Source organism: Diceros bicornis, chromosome 11 (genome assembly GCF_020826845.1).
Source record: "Diceros bicornis minor isolate mBicDic1 chromosome 11, mDicBic1.mat.cur, whole genome shotgun sequence".
In the NCBI taxonomy this organism is placed as follows: Eukaryota; Metazoa; Chordata; class Mammalia; order Perissodactyla; family Rhinocerotidae; genus Diceros; species Diceros bicornis.
In genome coordinates, this window is record NC_080750.1 from 1,783,540 (window position 1) to 1,803,406 (window position 19,867).

A 19,867-nucleotide genomic window follows, 5' to 3' on the forward strand; every position below is an offset into this window, starting at 1 on the left:
TTCAGGAACTCACACGATCTTGTACACAGTTATAGGAATGCAGAGGGAGTTAAGTGATGCCAGCAGTTCATTACTCTCACCACCTCCTCAGTGTTCATCAGCTGCTTCACATCCTCACTGCCCTCCTAACCGTTTAAATACCACGGTCTCACATGAGCCACCTCTCATCAATTAGTGTCAAAATTTATAAATTAACACATACAGTTTTCACGTAACCGTGGGGACAATCTGCAATCCGTGCTTAGCTAAACCTGAGGCAACATGTCAATATTTTGCACATACAGTTTAGGCTGGAAGAGACTTGGGGAAGTCATCTGACCCATGTCCTTTCTCTTGCTGAGAATGTCTTTGCTTCATTGTATTGCCTCCACGTCTTCTCTCTGTGCATCTGATCCCCATCTTTTCACTCCCAGAAGAAACAAGTCAGTTTATGAAAGTGAAAATTGGAGAAGGAAGTTGAAAACTGAGAAAAGCAGTGGGCTTATCTGAGTCAACTTGTACAGACGAGTGTCTAAACCCAGCCCTTGACTGACAGCTGTTCTGTGACAATCGTGGTCATAAACCTTAGTCTTAACTTCAAGGCTTTTCTACAAAGAAAATTCCACTGAACTGCAGGAAGGGTCAGACTGAGCAGTTACGTCTTCTTTGACAGCAGCATTGTGAGAGGTAAAGGAAAAATTATCCACAACATTCAGTGTTGAAACACTTAGTGGGAAAACGAGTTCTAGTTATTTATTATCCAAACAGGGCAATAGGAGAGACTACGTTTTTGGCACTAAATCAAAATAAACTAAAACCAGCACAAACTAATCTAACAATGGAAAAGGGTTTTATGTGTAAGGAAAGAACCAAAGAGTGATTGAAAAGAGTAGTTGGAGGAATTTAAATACATGTTTTTATTTTTCTTTGTTTTTAATTGTTTTTTTAATTACTAAAATTCATATAATACAAAAGTACCAAAGATCTCCAGGACACAATAGTGTCGTATAGCTGTTCAACGTCCTTCTCTAGAGGCAGACACCATTACCAGCTGCTCTTTGCCCCTCAAAGGGTATTCTAATTATATATGTTTCAACGCATATTTAGTAGACTTTTATTTGTCTAGTAAGAAAGTTATGTGTATTTATTTTGGATTTTCTTATATTTGATCTAATTGTGTGCATTATACTTGAAATTTTGTGTTTTCTGAAAAAGAGGGCAAAAATAATCTATAATTTTGTATTAACAAGAGCTCAATTGGAATTTTTGTTAAAATTTGGATATACTAGGTGGCAGCAATTTTGTAAATAATTTTCATCAGAAAACATATATAGAAGAAAATGATCACCTATAGCTCTACCACTTAGAAAGAAGCACTGTAAATATTTTGGTTTATTGTCTAGGCACATACAAACATACCCAAATATCTTGTGAAATTGGGATAATCCCATTTTATACCATTATGGAACCTCCTCCCCCTGAAAAATATATTTACATGTTTTATTTTTAACCACAAATAAAAAATATTAATTTAAATGGAAAAATATTTTATTTTATTTACTGAGGGACCATAAATTTGAAATTTTGCTGCTCTCATTCAACAAAGGACAGAATTACAGTTATGATAGTTCACTGAAATACAAGATAAAAGAACAAAGACAGAAATATTTTATCTAGCAATTATTAAAATATACCCAGCTTTCATTTATGGGTAGATGGTAGGTAGATAGATAGTTAGATAGATAGATAGATAGATAGATAGATAGATAGATAGATAGATAAATTAGGCTTCTCAAAGCTATTTACTAAAACTATGCCTGCATAACAAAAAGAGGAAATCATAGGAGAGCAAATAGCTTTTCTCGTGAATTTTTAAGTGTCACAGGACTCTTGTCAAAACTGTCACCTTCACTAAAAGACTTTTCCTGTTGTCAGAAATAACAGTCATTCACTTTCGCTTAATAGACAACCTTGCAATTCTTTCCCTCTTGTTTTTTAATATCACCCAGCTACTCCTTTTTTTTTTAGAGACTTTATTTTTTTTAGAGCAGTTTTAGGTTCACAGCAAAGTTGAGGGGGAAGGTATAGAGATTTTCCATATACTCCCTGGCCCCACACGTGCATAACTTTCCCCATTATCAACATCTCCCATCGGAGTGTTATGTTTGTTACAATTGATGAACCTACACTGAATCATTGTCATCTAAAGTCTATAATTTACATCATGGTTCACTCTTTGTATTGTACATTCTATGGGTTCTGGCAAATGTATAATGACATGTATCTATCATACGGTGTCAGGGAGAGTATTTTTACTGCCCTAAAAATCCTCGTGCTTCACCTATTCATCCCTCCCCACCCCCAACCGATGGCAACCACTGATCTTCTTACTGTCTCCATAGTTCTGCCTTTTTCAGAATGTCGTAGAGTTGGAATCACATAGTACATAGCCTTTTCAGATTGGCTTCTTTCACTTAGTAAAATGCGTTTAAGGTTCCTCCACGTCGTTTCATGGCTTGATAGCTCATCTCCTTTTAGCCCCGAATAACACTGAACCATCTGGGCGGACCACGTCCGTTTACCCACTCACCTGCTGAAGCACACAGAGGTTCTTACCAGCTTCGGCAGTTATGAACACAGCTGCTGCAACATTCATGTGCAGGCTTTTGTGTGCACGTAAGTTTTCAGTCCATTTTAGGTAGAAACCAAGGAGCATGATTGGTAAAATTGGTAACTTTATGGTAAAATTCATATGGTAAAATTATGTTTAGTTTTGTAAGAAACCACCACTTCCAAAGTGGCTGTACCGTTTTGCATTCCCACAAGCGATGAATGAGGGTTCCTGTTGCTCCACATCCTTGTTATAATCACTTATTAGTTTCAGGATTTTTTTTTTTGGTCAACTTTTTTGGATTTTCTACATAGACAAGCATGTCATCTGTGATCAAAGACTTTTTTATGTCTTCCTTCCCAATCTGTATATCTTTTATTTCCTTTTCTTATCTTATTACATTAGCTAGAACTTGCAGTGCAATGTTGAAAAGAAATGGTGAGAAGGGACATCCTTGCTTTGTATCTGATCTTTGTGGGAAAGCTTCAAGTTTCTCATGATTAAGTATTGTGTTAGCTGTAGTTTCTTGTAGATAGTCTTTATCAAATTGAGGAAATTTCTCTTTATTCCTAGTTTATTGAGAGTTTTTATCATGTGTTAGATTTTGTAAAATGCTTTTTATGGATCTATAGATATGATCATGTGACTTTTCTTTTTAATCTGCTTCTTGTTTAATCTGTTGATGTGATGGATTACATTAATTGATTTTTGAATGTCAAACCAGCCTTGCATTCCTGGGGTAAATCCCACTCAGTCATGGTGTATAGTTCTTTCTATACACTGTTGGACTCAATTTGCTGGTGTTTTGTTGAGGATTTTTTACATCCATGTTCATGAGAGATATTGGTCCACAGTTTTCTTTTCTTATAATGTCTTTGTCTGGTTTTAGTAGTAGGGTAATTCTGCCCTTATAGAATCACCCAGCTACTCTTCATGTCTCTGTTAACTTCCAAAATTTTTGGATTGTATTCTGGGCCTCAAACATATTCCACCTTGGCTTACTGATCATAATTTTCTTAAAGTCAACTACTTTCTAACATCCTGTCTCCTCCATGAAATTGCCTTGAACTAAGTGGAATCAAGATGTTGATTTCTCGTAGACATGTCTTTTTTATGCAAAAAATCCTCATTCTCCATTCATAGTATGTTCTACCATACCACACCAAAATCCAATGCACACATACTATAGTTTTGTAAGATATTACAATTAGGTGGACTGCATAAAGGGTGCACAGGGTCTCTCTGTATTATTTTTTACAACTGCATGTGAATCTACAATTATTTCAAAATAAAAAGATTAATTAAAAAATATATTAATGCCCTTATTTTCTCTCTCTCTTCCTTTCTCTCTTATTTTATATATAAAATTTTATATATAAGGGTAAAAATTTTTCCTCTGATGCTTTACCTTGTTTACTCTACCAAACTTTTCAATTAATTCTCTTTTTGTTGTGATTTCAGAGGTAGAGACCACATTTTTAGTAAAGGGGTACACATGAGGTTGTTTAGGAGTAACTTCGTAATGTATACTAATCTCCTGTGTATCTCGGCTCTTTCTCATGCTATACTTGGAACACCAGAAATCCTTCTAGGTTGTAAAACTTACTGGGGAAGCAAGCTAACTCCCTCTCTCCACTCCCACCTCCTGCTCAATCTAGTCCCTTCCCCTGTGGAGTCCAGCAGCTCCTGAGGTCAAACTCTTCAGTCCCAGGACTTCACGGATTTCAGTGAGTTCCAAGATCAAAGCCAGGCTGATAATATGAAAACAAAAGCTGCCCAGAAAGTCAGAAAGTAGAGCACAAACAGGAGTTTTGGTCACTATATGAAATTAAAATCAAAGCAATTTCTGCTAACTGTAATTGAGATGCTGAGAGCAATGACTCAAAAGAAATACATTTGAATTTCTGATTTTGCTTCATACTGGCTTTTCAGAGCTTATGTGCTGATTTTAAAATACTATACTTTTGCTAGAAGTCTGTTTTAATCATTGATACATATATTCTTCAATCCTTTGAAAATACTGATTTTCATGGTTACTAAGATCACATCACAATGAAGAATCCTATGATCTATATGTCCAGGTTAGAACTCCATGTTTTTTGAAATCAAAGACTTAATTTTCACCCTCTTTGTGGAATTTCAGCATTTATTACACAATCTGTGCCATTCTTCCTCCATTCTAAGGGCAGATGCTTGAAGTCACATTAGAAAAGTTAAAAAAAAAATCTCAATGAAGTTTTCCTTATTTTTTAAAAAGTTTGTTAATAAGGGCAGTTCTTATGTGTTGGAAAAGATTATAGTTGTGAAATTTTAAATTTAAATATAAAAATCGCACAAGTAAATGGTGCTGCCAACCACAGAGTAACTGTGTTATTATGTGATATATCATTGACCACTTCCTCCAGTGCTGACACTGAGTCACTACTGCCCACTTTCCCATTTTTCCTGGGAGGAATCTCCTGTTTTGTCATCCTGGAAGACCCCCAGTTTGCTGTCAGATTGGATTCAAATTTAGCTGGGTATGGATACATACATCAGTACAGTAGTCCCCCCTTATCAGTAGGGAATACAACCCAAGACACCTAGTGGATGCCTGAAACCACAGATAGTACTAACACTATCTATACTATGTTTTTTCCTGTACATACATATTTGAGGTGTGACAGCAAAACTAGCACGAATTTCTTTTTCCCTCTTCACGATTTTATGGATAGAAGATTCGTTCTTACTGTAGACCTTAGCAACCTCAGCATATGATTTTTTTTCTTTATTAAGTCAAGAACTTCACCTTCGCACTTAAGGGAAGCACTTTACGGCTTCTCTTTGGCATATCCGAATTGCCAGCATCACTACTCTTGTGTTTTGGGGCCGTTATTACATAAAACAAGAGTTACTTGAACACAAGTACTGCAATACCAAGACAATCGATCCAATAACAGAGATGGCTACTCAGTGACTGATAGGCGGTTGCTGGATACAGTGTGGGTCCTCTGGACAAAGAGATGAGCCAAGTCCTGGGCGGGACAGAGCAGAATGGCACGAGATTTCATCGCGCTACTCAGAATGGAGTGCAATTTAAAACTTACGTATTGTTTATTTCTGGAATTTTCCATTTAATATTTTCAGTCCACGGTTGACTATGTAGCTGAAACCATGGAAAATGAAACTGCAGATAATGGGGGACCACTGTATTCTAGTATGTGAAACTTCTTTTTATGAGTAGGAAATCTCTTATCTTTGCTTGTTCAGAAAGCCTCAGCTCAAAAAATGAGGGATTTTTTTTATCCTCTTGTTACTCTCCTCCATGTTGTTACATTTATAAGCACCTCATAAGCTCCATTTTAGGGCATCTTCAGTTTTCTCTAGTTTTGATAATCTATAGTCCAGATCAAAACCTGCTGGGCCAAGCGAGGAGATACATGAATGCCTTTTCCAGTTCGGTGCAGGGGTTGGGATGCCCAGAATTTAAAAAGAGAGATGTGATACACAGACCTGTTTTAATATCTAGGCAAGTCACCCCTTCCGCCTGGGTAACGTGATCCTGTGCTCATCACTTCTCAGAACTGAGATGCATAAACCACTATTTTAATTTACTTTTGTTTGTGAAAATCAGCAACAAAATTTCTGTGGCTGTTATATTGTGATGCTATAAACCTCTCTAAGGAAATTCCAGAGATGCTGGGGCAGCTTTACTCAGGCATAGCTGCACATATCAGTACAGGGCCACAAATCCTGGGCTCCAAAGAACAAATGCTAGGTCAGGAAGGAAGCACATACTGGGGAACAAGCATTTGTGAACAAGCACTTATTTAAGGCACTTTAGATACAGACAAAGCTGATGATTACGTGAGTTAATTAATTAATTTTAGGCCACTTGGAGTACATTAGACATGCGAAACTCATTCCTTGCTATCAAAGGGCGAAGAATCCCTGGTTAGAGATGACGAGCCTCATGGTTATGAAAAGATCACTTGCAATGGACAGCGATAGCTGATACGGGCGGACAAGTGCAGTTGGAGTTCACAGAGGGGACAGACCACTTCCAGATGGATTAACTGGGCAATATTTCATGGAAAATGTGATATTTTAGTTGAATATGCAAATTAAAAGACTAAGTGTTTGTCAGCTGTCTGTCGTATGCAATGCCCTCTGCTGAGTTCTGTGTGGGAATCAAGGATATTTACGTCACAGACCTGCCCTAGAAGAGCTTATAATCTGGTCAAGAAAACGACTCATAAACATATAAAAAGCCAAATAACAATCAAAGATAAATTTCAAGGCGATGCTAGAAATGATCAGGACTGAAGGCAGTTCCTGATTAGTTATGCTAATTGGTTATGCAGCAAACAATTGCTTTAGATGTTAGCAGAGGAAGCGCTCGCTTTCCTGACCTGTTACCAGCATCTGACAGAACAACTTCCCTTTTCTGTCTTCTGGGACTCCACACATGCCTGCTTTGCCCCATTACTCCAACGCTCCTTCCCAGTCTCCTCTGCTGGTTGATGCTCATGTCTAAAGACTGAGGCAGATCGGGGCTTTGTCTGTGGGCCTCTGTTCTCTTTTGTCTATGTTCCCTCTGTTGAGGATCTGATTTGGTTTCATGGCTTTAAATCAGTCTCCATGCTGATGGTTAACAAATGTTATCTCCAGCCTAGACATTTTCCCTGAAGGTTTGCTTTGCTTATATCTGCCTCCCACTCAAATCTCTACGTGATCGTCTACAAGGCATCTCAAATTCAACATGTCCAAAACTGAGCTCCTAATTTTCCCTTTAAAATTTGCTCCCCCTGCAGTCTTTCTCACCTCAGTCAACGGCAACTCCATCCTTCCAGTTGCTTGGGCAAAACCCTGGAGTCACCCTTAACTTTTCTCTTTTCTCTTAAACCCCATGTTGGATCTATCAGCAAATCATATTAGCTCCACCTTCAAAATTTGTCCAGAGTTAGATCACTTCTCACCTCCTCCATTACTCCCACCCTGACCCAAGAGCCCACCAATAACCACCTAGATTATTGCACCTGCCACATGACCCGTCTCTCTTCTTCCACCCTTGTCTCTACCAAGCACTCAGAGTGATTATTTTCAAAGTATCAGTCAGATTATGTCCCTTTTCCACTCGAAACCCTCCAATGGCTTCTCGTCTCACTCTGATTAAAACCTGACATTCTTATGATGACCCACAAGGTCCTACGTGAGCTGGTCCCTCATTCCCTCTGACCTCACCTGTGTCTACATTCTGGCCTCTGGGTGTTCCTTGAACAAGCCAGGAGCACTTCTGTTTCAAACCCTTTGCTCTTGCTTTTTTCCTTGCCTTGAATGTTCTTCCCCAAGTTAACACCACGGCCTGCTCCTCTACCTCCCTCAAGCCTTTACTCAGCAACACATCCCTTGACCACCTCACTTTGTCTTATGCTGGGTTGCCTCAGAAGCAGATCCAGATAAGAGAATTTTAGAGCAAGTCATTTATTTGGGAGATAGTACCCTGGAATAGCAGTAAAGGAACAGGGAAATGAGACCGAGAAGGAAATGAAGACTACGTAGGGTATGTTCATGAGCAGAATACCTCTGAGGCTGCCTGGGGCTCATATCCCACTGGGAGCTCTAGTGCACTGCACAGAACACACCTCAGAGCTGTCCTTCACGAGGGATATTCAGCCACCAATTCCTATTAGACATCGGCTGAAGGATGCTCCTGGGAGGGCTAATTCCTGACCCTCTGGACTGCCCTGTGTGTAGACAGGGAAGGCATCTGTGGTCTGAGAAAGTTTTAGGTAGAGAATCAAAGGTGCTCACTGCAGAAGGCCTTCAGTGTGTACCAGAAAACCCAGCACCAAGGGGGGCGGGCATCCCAATACCTGCAGCTTCCCCCTTTCTCTGCTTTGTGTTCTCCCTGTAGCATTTAACCCTGTATCTACATGCTGTGTAGTTCACTTATTTATCTCGTTTACTTGTCTCCTTTATGAGGCCTGGATTTTTGTCTCGTTTGCTCACTGCTGTACCCCTAGCACCTGATACAGTGTCTGGGGCACGTGCAGAAACGACTGCTTGTTGGTCTATGAATGACTCCTTGTGGGCGAGTGGTCTAGGAAGACTTGGGGAAGGGACAGAGTCCACACTGGGGAAGCACTGGTCAGGGGATGCGGGTCAGGAGGAGAGCCCAGGAGCAGAAGGACTGTGTGAGCCAGCCCTCATTAGGGGAGAGGGCAGCCATTCTTTCTGACTGGAGCAGAGGCTCTTATAAACGTAAAAATAACTGGAGTAGACAAGGTAGGTCTTGTTCAGACAACTGTCAGTCTGAGGAATCTGGGGTCTTTTCTGTATGCAACTTGGGAGGAACTGAATGTTTTAAAGGAGGGGAGTTTATCATTGCTTGTGAACCCCATCAAACTTAGGTTTTTGGAAGACAGACTTGGGGAAGAGGGAATGAAGATGAGTTTAGAAGCTTCTTCTGAGGCACAGATTGGGACCTGGAGTTCTACGGAGGGACCCAGAGAGGCTCTCTGAATGCTGGAGGTAGTGTGGTGAACTATCGATACCTGAGTCAAGGTGACAGAGGGCAAGCTCATGGTGACCCCGAGGTCTGGAGTCTGGAGCTTGGTGGTCAGTCAGTCCGTGGGGTGCCCAAAGACCTGCCCCCTGCAGGGCTCATACCTGTTCCCGTCATTCTGGGCAAACCCAGGGAATCCACACTCTCTGAGTGCTGAGTCTCTTCTGGAACTCAGGCCCCTTCAGGACTCTGGGCTGGGCACCTTGGGATTCCAACAAAGAGGTAGTCGCTCAAAAAGGAAGGAAATGAGACTTTACAAGCAACTTAAAAGTGCTGCAAGGACTGGCTCTGCTTCCTAGCCCCACATTCACGCCCGCCTCCTTCCTCTTCCATGTGGAGCTCAGGATTCGAGTGCAGCATCGTGTATGAGCAGCATGAATAAACTTAAGGGTGGGCAAGTCCCGCCCTGCCTCTGGGCAGCAACTCTGGCAGGCCCAGGACTTTCTCTCACACTTACATGACAGACCTTAGGACAAACACAGTCTCAGCTCAAAAATCAGAAACTCAGTCTCAGATAGTAATCTGAACTCTCATTTGGGCATCAGCTCTCCCCTAGGTCAGGCTGCTTCATGGGGAGTCCTGCAGTGGGAAGAGGGGGCGTGGATGGCGTCTTCTCTGCTCCTCCTCCTGATCCCCAGACACCACCTCACCGGCCCTGCTGACCCTGGGAGGGTGCGGGGGAGAGAGGGGAGGGAGAGGAAAGGTCAGCTTCAACGGGCGCCACCAGGCTGGCTTTACATCCCCTGGACTTCCCAAATGTGATGATGTGGCTCCCTCACGTTCTTTCCTGGCTTTGCGAGTGTGTGTGTATGTGTGTGTGTGTGTGTGTGTGTGTGTAATTCCCGTGACAGTGGTGATGGGAGGGTTCTTTCCTGGAGGTCGCTTGATCCAGATTGCATCTCTGTTCCAGTTGCTGGCTTGCAGTTCTCTCCTCCGCTCCTAGGTACCCAGGGTTTACCTCCATGTCTGCCCTTCAGGATGTAGGCAGAACTGGGGATGGGCTCCCACCAGCTCAGGCTAGGTCCACATTGGTCCATGGGAAGCATTCACACATCTTTTGACCCCACAAACCTGAGAGAGTGCAGGTTCATCCCAAGTTTAGCCATCTCTTTCCTGCTGCCACAGGCTCCTTTGGTTTTCTCAGGCATGAGGGTGACATAGGTGACTTTGAAACAGTTCACTGAAATTCCCTTTTTATGCTCTGCACGCGGCAAACCATCTCATACACACTTTGGATTTAATATCTAAGGAATTGACACTCGAAGTGAAACTGAGGCAGGACGTGTGATTTTAACCTTCTGTTATATGTTTACTATCATTTGGATTCCAAGGAGATAGTCTGAGGAAGGGAACCCTGGAGTGTGCCTGGAGGGCCCGTCCCTGGAGATAAAGGGGACGCGTGCGCAGAGGCAAGGCCTGGGGACCCCTATGCCAGGGGCACTGACCTATGTGCTTGGGATGGAAAACATGGAAATTTTAACCTAGCTGTGGTAATGGGAGTGCTACAATAAGTGAGATTCCTGAGGGAGAAGGTCAGGAATGCCAGTACTGGAGTGACTGAACCCTGGGAAACTCCAGAACTTTCCACACGGATGGACTTCATGGATATTTGTTCTGTGTCACATGGTTTTGCCACCATTACACACCTGCCGCCACATCTTTTTGTCATACTTTGTCTCTTCTTCCTTCATTTATCATTTCAAGCAATTTTTTTTTTTTTTGCTAAAGCCTCTCCTGACTTTTCAAAATTGTTTTTAGCGAGTCCAGAATTCTCCTAGTCTTTGCTTGTATTATTGAAAATTAGAACTTCGCAATTGCATTACTAAGCAGAAAAAGAATTGGTAAATGTTGAGCAAGTCATTCCTCATATCAGTAGTTTCTTTCAGATATTAGATCTGAAGGAAATGGGTTTTCTGTTGAAAAGTTAAGAGTTTTGTTTGTTTGTTGGCTGGTTGGTTTTTACACTGAATAAGCTCTGAGTTTGAGCATGTATACAGGAAGGAGAAGGAATAAGCCCACACAAGCGTGTACACACACACAGTCACACACACAGAGTACTCAAGGGGTCGAACACGGTACTGTGTACCCTTTCATCGTGCTCAGCCAGAAGCATTAAATATAATTTTTTGGCTGACTTGGGTACATAGAAAACTTATGTATTTCTCTTATAATCTCACTGGTTGCTCCAAACAGTTTCCAAGTTACTTTCTCCTATGTTTTGACAATATAACTCGAGTATTTATTATATACTTTTTTTTTTAGAATTTCTAAAGAATCACAAAATTTACTGGCTCTGCAGTTCAGAAGGGCTATTCCTGGCAGTACTATTTGTCCTCCGAGCGTTTCATATAAAAGTCTAAGGAGGAAAGGCTAGCAGGCCTGAGGACCACCTCCAGCCCCAACCATGTCACTTCCTTCTGCCCATCCCTGTGTCAGGGCAGGTAAGAAACACAGGCAGGGGCCCTGGTCAGCTCTCTGCCTGTTGCCAAGGATGTCAGTATAAGCACTTTACTTTTCTACTGTCAGTCAAACATGTTTGGGGCGGCCTTGTCAAGCCTCGTCCTTTCTCAGAGGCCCCAGGAATGTCTCGAGTTTGAGCACAGCCTCTGGTCTGCCTCACTCGCCTCTGCAGGTTCTGCCCTCCTCTGGCACCTGCTGAGATGTCTGTCCCAGATCCCAACCTTACTTTCCCCAAAGGGACTGACCTTTCTGCAATGGTGTAGGTTTGTTCACATTCGGTATCCCGGCCTGGCATGTTTCCAGGCGGCCATCAGGCCACGTGGGCATTTAGCAGCGAAATTTGTTAAAAGAGTTGCTGTCTGGCTGTGACATTGATTCAACTTGTAGTTTGACTCAATTAGCCTGTGTAGAATCTGGTTTCACAGCAGGAAATTTCACACATACAAATCAGTAGTTTTAAGAAACCTGATGAAATAATGGCTAGTTTACCCTGAAAAGCTTTGTAATCTAGAAGCCAGCTGTCTGAATAAACGCCACAGTAATTAGACAGTTACCATGCCCTGTGGGTGCCCAGGCCTGCTGCCAACATCCTCTTTTCCACTTGCTGCAATGTTTGCTCACAAGCATCCCCATTCCCTGAGAAATAAAACGACATCGGCTCTTCCCTCTCAGCATGTCCCCATTGGGTCTCCACTTCTTATAGTTTTTTTCAATACATTTCAGCTTTCTTCCACTTTCATCTTATTTGTTACAGTCTTAATATCATTGGGCTTATGTGGCTTCAACATTAATAACGGAGGGAACTTATTTAGGGAATTCATCCAGGCCTCACCATAAGGCCGTGTATGGAACTGCCTCACAGACGAAGCAAATGGGACCAAGGTTCTATAGACTTGAGTCAGACGACGTCCGGATGGATTCACTCTGTGTGAATTCTAATGTCTAATGACTAGAGGAGAGTAATGTACAATCCCTAATGGGACCCTGTGTTGAACCTAGATTTACTGCCAAACCACACCAGCTAGAAACATTGATGTCTCTTCTAGAAATAATTTCCAAAGGAGCATTTGGTTGTTGGCAATCACCATGGCCCTCAAAAACAAGGTTATTTATTTTCTTCCTTCTTCTCCAATTGCTGTATATATGTCATGAAGAAGTATCTGGAACTTTAAGGTTGTGTGGTTTCGATCATCAAAACAGATACCTACAAATATATTTTCAAATTGAGGTAAGGGCAGTAATATCCAATAAGGTTTTTAATCCGTTGGTTATTAGAAGAAAAAGAATGTAATCGCTGCTATAATTTGCCAAGACTTGTTAAAAGCCTTAAGAAATATTAATAACGTTAACTCAGTAATTACAGTAATGAAATTTATCATAAGGAAATAATCATGTAGATTTCAAAGATTTAGTGATTGGTTACATAGACTACAGTAGTTCCACATAATATTGGCATTAAAAATGGTACAATTGAGGGGGCCGGCCCAGTGGCGCAAGCAGTTAAGTCCTCGCGCTCTGCTGCGGCGGCCCGGGGTTCGCCGGTTAGGATCCTGGGCGCGCACCGACACGCTGCTTGTCAAGACCTGCTGTGGCGGCGTCCCATATAAAGTGAAGGAAGATGGGCACGGATGTAAGCCCAGGGCAAGTCTTCCTCAGCAAAAAGAGGAGGATTGGTAGATGTTAGCTTAGGGCTGATCTTCCTCACAAAAAAAAAAAAAAAATGGTACAATTGAGAAAAATTAATGACGTGAAAAGATGTTTATGCTATGCTAAGTTAAAAAACAGCAAATTTCCAAATATTATTTGAAGTATATAAATCTTCTGTGTGGATGTACCACAGAGAGAAAAGAACATTCTGGAAGGACCTACCTCAATACACTTGTGGTCTTGCCGTGGTGGGATTATAGGGATTGTGTCTGGTTTTTTTACTTCTCTACCCATTTTTAATTTTCTACAATGAACATGGACTACTTTTATGATCATAGTTTCATTTATTTTTTTTTAAAAGTTTGTTCCTAGACTTCTTTTCAGTGTCCACTTTGAAAGGCATTCGTGGTTGGAGGTTCACATGACACCCAAGACCGCTGGTCAGCCCTGCCTGTGGCTGGCTGTGGGCGAGGGTCCAGGCTAGTTAGAAAGCACACAGGAAGCAGGGGTTTCCCACATGTACAGTAACGGGGGCGTCTGGCCTCCATCAACAGATTTTCCAGGAATACTAATGGCCAAACCAAGTGCAACAGTTTGTCTTTGTAGATAAAATTAAGTAGAAAATTATAAAATAGCCACTTAATGTGATATTTTGAACAACCAAATTAGATGATTTTGATTTTTTTCCTTAAACCACTTTGATCTCTGCATACTTGTTATTCAGAGCCCCGTGGAGTAATTACAAAGAACATTTATTTACAGCTCCCACAGAGTAAATAGATCATTTGAATTGTAATGATTCCATTCTATCTGAATTGCCAAACTTGCAGTGAGTAACTAGGTGTGGCCCAGCACCATATTACACACGGTGGGCTATTCGAACAACTCACCAAGACAAACATCCTGGAGGAACTCACAGTTTTGATGTAGATATAGAAAAATTAATAGCTATCCCTAATGTATATGATGGCCTTCAATACAAGCAGTGAGCGATACAAAGCGGGAGGCACAGAAGGGCAGGGGGGGCGGTTGATTCTAACCACGAAGCAGGAAAGGTTTCTTAGAGCAAGTGAGATTGTGGCTAGAAATAAAGAAAAGCATATTAGTCCCCTATTGGTTATGGGTAACAAATAAAATTCAAACTGGTTCCAATAAAAAGGCAATTTATTGGCTTTTGTAATAAGGATGCCTTCTTTAGGCCAGGCTAGATCCAGGAGCCAACGTGGTGTTGTCAGACTTGGCTTCCCTGTCTGTGTCGATTTTATGGCAATCAAGCTCTCCACAAAGACGACTGCTGAAGACAGAAACTTACACACTTAGGGCTTACAATCCAGGCCCTTCTATGTCCCGACAACCATTTATTAAAAATCAGTGAAGATTCTCAGGGGCTCTGCTTGGGAACCTGCCCATCCTAAGCCAATCACTGGGGCCAACGAGGCTACACGCCACTCTAGGGCCTGGGCAAGGGGGCAGGGCACCATGACTGATGATGCTACCAGATCAGGCAGAGCTGTGGACCTGTGGCTTCCCCCAAAAAGCAAGAGAAAGGGCAGAGAGATGGGCAAACTATGGGACAAACACCACCATTACCATAATCCATTTCAGACAGACAGGATGTTGTCAGGGAGTATGAGGGCAAAGCATTGTGAGCAAAGGGGAGAGCTTGCACTAGGATGTGAATACAGGAAAATGCAAGGAACTCATTGAAAACAGTGAGTGTGAGGTGCTTATGGAGTACAAAGTAATTCTATACCAATCATTACAATGTCTGACTGGACACAATTTTATAGGTATGTTTCCCTTTACTTAAACATTTGTATCTGGGGAGTTTTGCATATATGCAACTGTAAGTTCAGTAACTATTCAAATGCAATGGAAACTTGCTATTTGAAATACATCCTGTGATGAATACTTTTGTAAAGCAAAGAATTAAGTTTTCAGCAGAAACACTGATCTTTAATTTTGTTTTGTGCATTTGAATTATTATATATTGATTTCGCTTAGAAAAATGTACACTTAGACCAAATCTTTTTTCAAAAACTGAATTTTTAATCCATTTAAAATACAACTCAACCTAAGCTCTTAGAGCATTGCTGTTTCTAGTAAATGATTAATAAATGTACATAAATGCTTCCTTGAGTTTATATAAATAATCATAAAACCATCTACCAGTTTTAAAAGCCTATTTGGACCAGACATAGGTTTGTTCCTTGGCAGAGCAGTGACTAAATGTGAATTCCTTTTATGATTCACAGAATCCCCCTGGGCCTGGGTGATATGGGTGATTGAAACCAGGCCAACTGATGCGTTAATCCGTTCTGTCCTTCAAGAAGAAATAGAATTAAAACCTATATTTTTGTTGTTTGGTATTTGTTGCCTTGAGCTAAGATTATAAATAGAAGTAGAATTAGATCCTTGCTAAATGAATTTAAAATCTAAATTAGACAGATATGTAGGATTCTGACCTTGGGAAATACATTGTAGAAGTGACAACTTAGTGAAAAACTCAGGAACAAACCAAAAAATACAAACAGAGATGGAAAAGTCTTCTATGGTTAGTATTTGCTGGTAATGAACTGAGGCGTGAGACTAAAAGGTCAATTTCCAGCTCCAGTTCTGTCCTGAACTTCATAATTTTGAGCATGGCACCTCTCTTAACTCTGCATGAATTTCCTTGTCTTCAGACTGGCTCATACTTCACAGAGAAGTTGGAATGAGATATGAAATAATAAATATGAAGCACTTTAAGTTCCTCAGAATAAAACTTCTACAACAAAATGAAACAATTATAAAGTCCACTATATGAATTACATCTGATCTTTTATCTCATAATGTAACCAAATTAGGGGATGAAATTTTACAACCTTTAGAAGGATTTGTTTCAAAATAGGATTTTAAGAAATACACAACCAGAACATTTAAAATAAATCAATCTACAAAATTTTATTTATACACAACTTTTGGAAAACATTTTGCACTATGCAAAGTTATACTTTTGTGATTTAATTAATACCCAATGCATAAAGCAATTCCTTAGAATAAATAATGCACTAGATCAGTGGTACTCAGAGATATGCGACAGTTGAGCCATTTAAAATTATTATTAACAAAAAGAGCCACCTAACCATTATACGCCTTTTTGAGATTTTGTGTAATATTAAATACACTTTAAATATAGAAATTGAAAGTCTTGAATATCCATAGATTTCAGGCAAAACAGCCACATATGCCCTATCCTAGTAAAGTGAGTGCTGAACAAAGGAACATTCTGTGACATACTGGGTTAAAGTCCGAAGAGCTAATAAGAATTGCAATGTAATATTGTAGTATGGAGATACAGATAATTTCAGAATACATAAAAACAGGAAAAAACGTTGTATAATCCTATATTGAAATAAACCAACTACATACACTCACATAGAATTTGATTACAAATGAGGCTGGGAGTTACTTGAGGACAAGACTGACAACAGGAATGCAAGGAATTTCCCAAGATGATTGAAAGAAATGTGCACAGCAAGACCACATTGCATAAGAAATAACTGACATAGTCAACAACTTTTACACAAGGTGCAATGTGATGTAACTCTTCCATGTTTAATAACAGACTGTCTTTATCAAAATAACATCCATGTCCAATGTGGGGAACAAGAGATGGGTCCATGTCAGAAAAGGATGGGATACAAAGCTGAGAGCCTGCCTCCTTCCTCCCCCTCAGTAGACCTAGCACACCTGAGGAAAGGATGCTACAGCATGAGAAAGAAGCTGCAACTGTTGGCTTCATCACCAGAATTCCTCCAGGTCTGTCTCCTAGCCCTTACCCATTGCTCCCCATTTCCCGTGATTTCTTGGTCACTTTTTTCTGATCTTTAGCTGAACTCCCTGTTTCTGTCTCACCCCTAATTTTGCTGACTGGTTTTGGACAAGCACCTCTGCTTTTCACCTTTGAAGCTCCTCCGTGACTTGATTATTGGTGCCTTGGTTATCCACCTAAGACCTCAGGCACAGTGAACCATGGATAAAAGGCCCCTCTTCTGTTCCCTGTGGTAGCCCAGTGGAGCCTGCACCTGGCCAAGACCTAACTGGACACTAATTGATTGTGAAAGGAGTTATGACTTAAGGGAAAGATTTTGTGTAAGACCCAGCAAAATCAGGACACATATCTCACTACCATCCTTAGATAGCTTTGGATGGTCGGCCATCCCTCCACCAGTCACCCAACACCTATGACAGGGTTCAGCTTCTACTACAGTTCTTGGCACGTGGAAGGCCCTCAGTATTGAATGAAAGTATTGAATGAAAGGATGGATAAATGGATCAACAAATTGTTAGAATGATTACACTGGTTTTTGAGAGTGTGCATGAAGTTACAAAATAAGAATTTTTGATTAGTAGAACGTGTTTGGTGAAGATTTCCATTCACATTTCTTTAAAAAAAAAAGCAGGAAGCAGCTCAGCACATCGATTTGTCGTCACTTTTAGAATATCTATGGTTTGAAAACAGGTACTTGCCTAGAGTGAGGTCTGCCTTCTGCTGTATGAGCTGTAAGAATGCTAAATTCACATGCACTAGGACATACCTTCACAGGGGGAAGTTAATAAAAGTACTGATTAGGTGGCCCAAATCTTCTTCACACTCTGGTTCTTATAGGAATACGGAGATGCACGCTCAACTCCTTAAAACTTAGCCCAAACAGGGGGCCGGCCCCATGGCTTAGCGGTGAAGTGCGCACGCTCCGCTGCTGGCGGCCTGGGTTTGGATCCCGGGCGCGCACCGAGGCGCCGCTTGTCAGGCCATGCTGTGGCGGTGTCCCATATAAAGTGGAGGAAGATGGGCACAGATGTTAGCCCAGGGCCAGTCTTCCTCAGCAAAAAAAAAGAGGAGGATTGGCATGGATGTTAGCTCAGGGCTGATCTTCCTCAACAAAAAAAAAACTTAGCCAAAATAAAGAAAAAGTCGGAGGGAACAGATGCACCATCCCAATTTCTTGCACGAGAAACTGTACATTTAGCCTAGAAATCCCAAATAAGAATGTGTACAGAAACGGTTGATGGAGGCAGCATGGGCTGGCAAGTGAAATGCTTACTGTGCAGCAGGAGAAAACATCCCACATACAGTGTCTCTCCATCGGCTGGTGCTCAGTGTTTGTGTTTCTTCAGGTTGATCGGCTGGACGTGGATAGCTTGTTTAGCAACATTGAATCCGTGCATCAGATATCTGCCAAGCTGCTGTCATTGTTGGAAGAGGCCACAACAGACGTGGAACCGGCCATGCAAGTAATCGGTATGTTTATTCTCTTCTCCAGTTCTACAATACAACGGGAAATAATATTTTAGTAACCTCCCTTTGCTCTGGTTTTATGTCTCTAGCTCACCAAGCTTCCCAGGAGATATATAAATGTGATAACCGTCTCCAGGCTCGTTGTAATGACATAGACTCTGTATTTATTTTCAAACGGGTTTATATCCATTTGCCGAAGTCCCTCAGTAGCACTAAGCACACCATTTGCTTTTTAATTTTCAATCTTTCAACCTCTTTGCCTTCCAGATGTTCTCTCATTTTGTTTTATGGTTAACATTTACTTGATCCTTAAAGAATTAAATATTTAAATACTTTAATAGCTTTACTGATTTTAGTCACAATGTTTTTCAGAACTTATGCCTATGAATCCATTGAGTTTTGGGTTGTAAATCTTTTTTGCATGAAGAGTTGATATGATTTATAAAACACTCACACAAGTTCTACTTTTCCCATGCTTTTCCTTTTTTTGCTGTATTATTTGATTTCCAAATATGTTTTTACTCTCAAACAGTCATAGATTATTCTCTTACTCTGGTAAGACTTTTTAAAAAAATACAAAGATATCATTGGAAAAGCATTGAGCCAAATTTTTATTCTCTCCATTTCTTGGAAGTTTCAAAGGGATACTGTGTTGTGAACTCCTTGAAGGCAGTTACGGCATTCAGGATATCACACACATAGTGCCACGTAGGCTGAGAATGCTTAGAAACTTCTTTTAATCATTTTTCTATTTCACATATAATATGCATATATGCTCATTACAACAATATTAAGACAATTCAGGAGTACAAAGAGTAATGCGGTCATGCACCACATAATGACATTTCAGTCAATGATGGACCACACGTATGACAGTGGTCCCATAAGACTAGCACCATAGCCTAGGTGTGTAGTAGGCTGTACCATCTAGGTGTGGGTAAGGACACTCTATGATGTTCACAGAATGACGAAATCGCCTAATGAAACATTTCTCCGAATGCGTCCCTGTTGTTAAGCACCGCATGACTGTATACCCCTCCAATGCTCTATCCTCCCCGTAAGTAACCACAGTCATCAGTTTGATGTGGATCCTTTCTTTGAGACACACAAACACCTTATATCTTTATTCTTTATGTCTTATATTTTTTAATGGAAATCAGTGGTATAAAAATGGCATGAAATTAATCTTGCTTAGTATTTATAGAAGACCCAAAGTTTAATAAGCAAGGCTGATCTTATACAAAGGTGAATCAACCTGGCTATTTGTGGTGTTTTACAGACCAAAATGCCAGCCCACTCGAAAAGATTCTCCCACAGACAGGTTTAAATAAAATCATTCCTT

General features: G+C 40.8%; 1 protein-coding gene across 1 annotated transcript in view; it reads left to right on the forward strand.

The window, feature by feature from the left end:
* The window catches only part of ARHGEF38 (Rho guanine nucleotide exchange factor 38), a 112,353-nt gene that overhangs the window by 32,159 nt on the left and 60,327 nt on the right, over positions 1 to 19,867 (forward strand). The window contains exon 3 of the mRNA XM_058549754.1: positions 18,405 to 18,528. Coding sequence (XP_058405737.1) covers positions 18,405 to 18,528 — 124 coding nt within the window. The remainder of the gene's footprint in view (positions 1 to 18,404; positions 18,529 to 19,867) is intronic.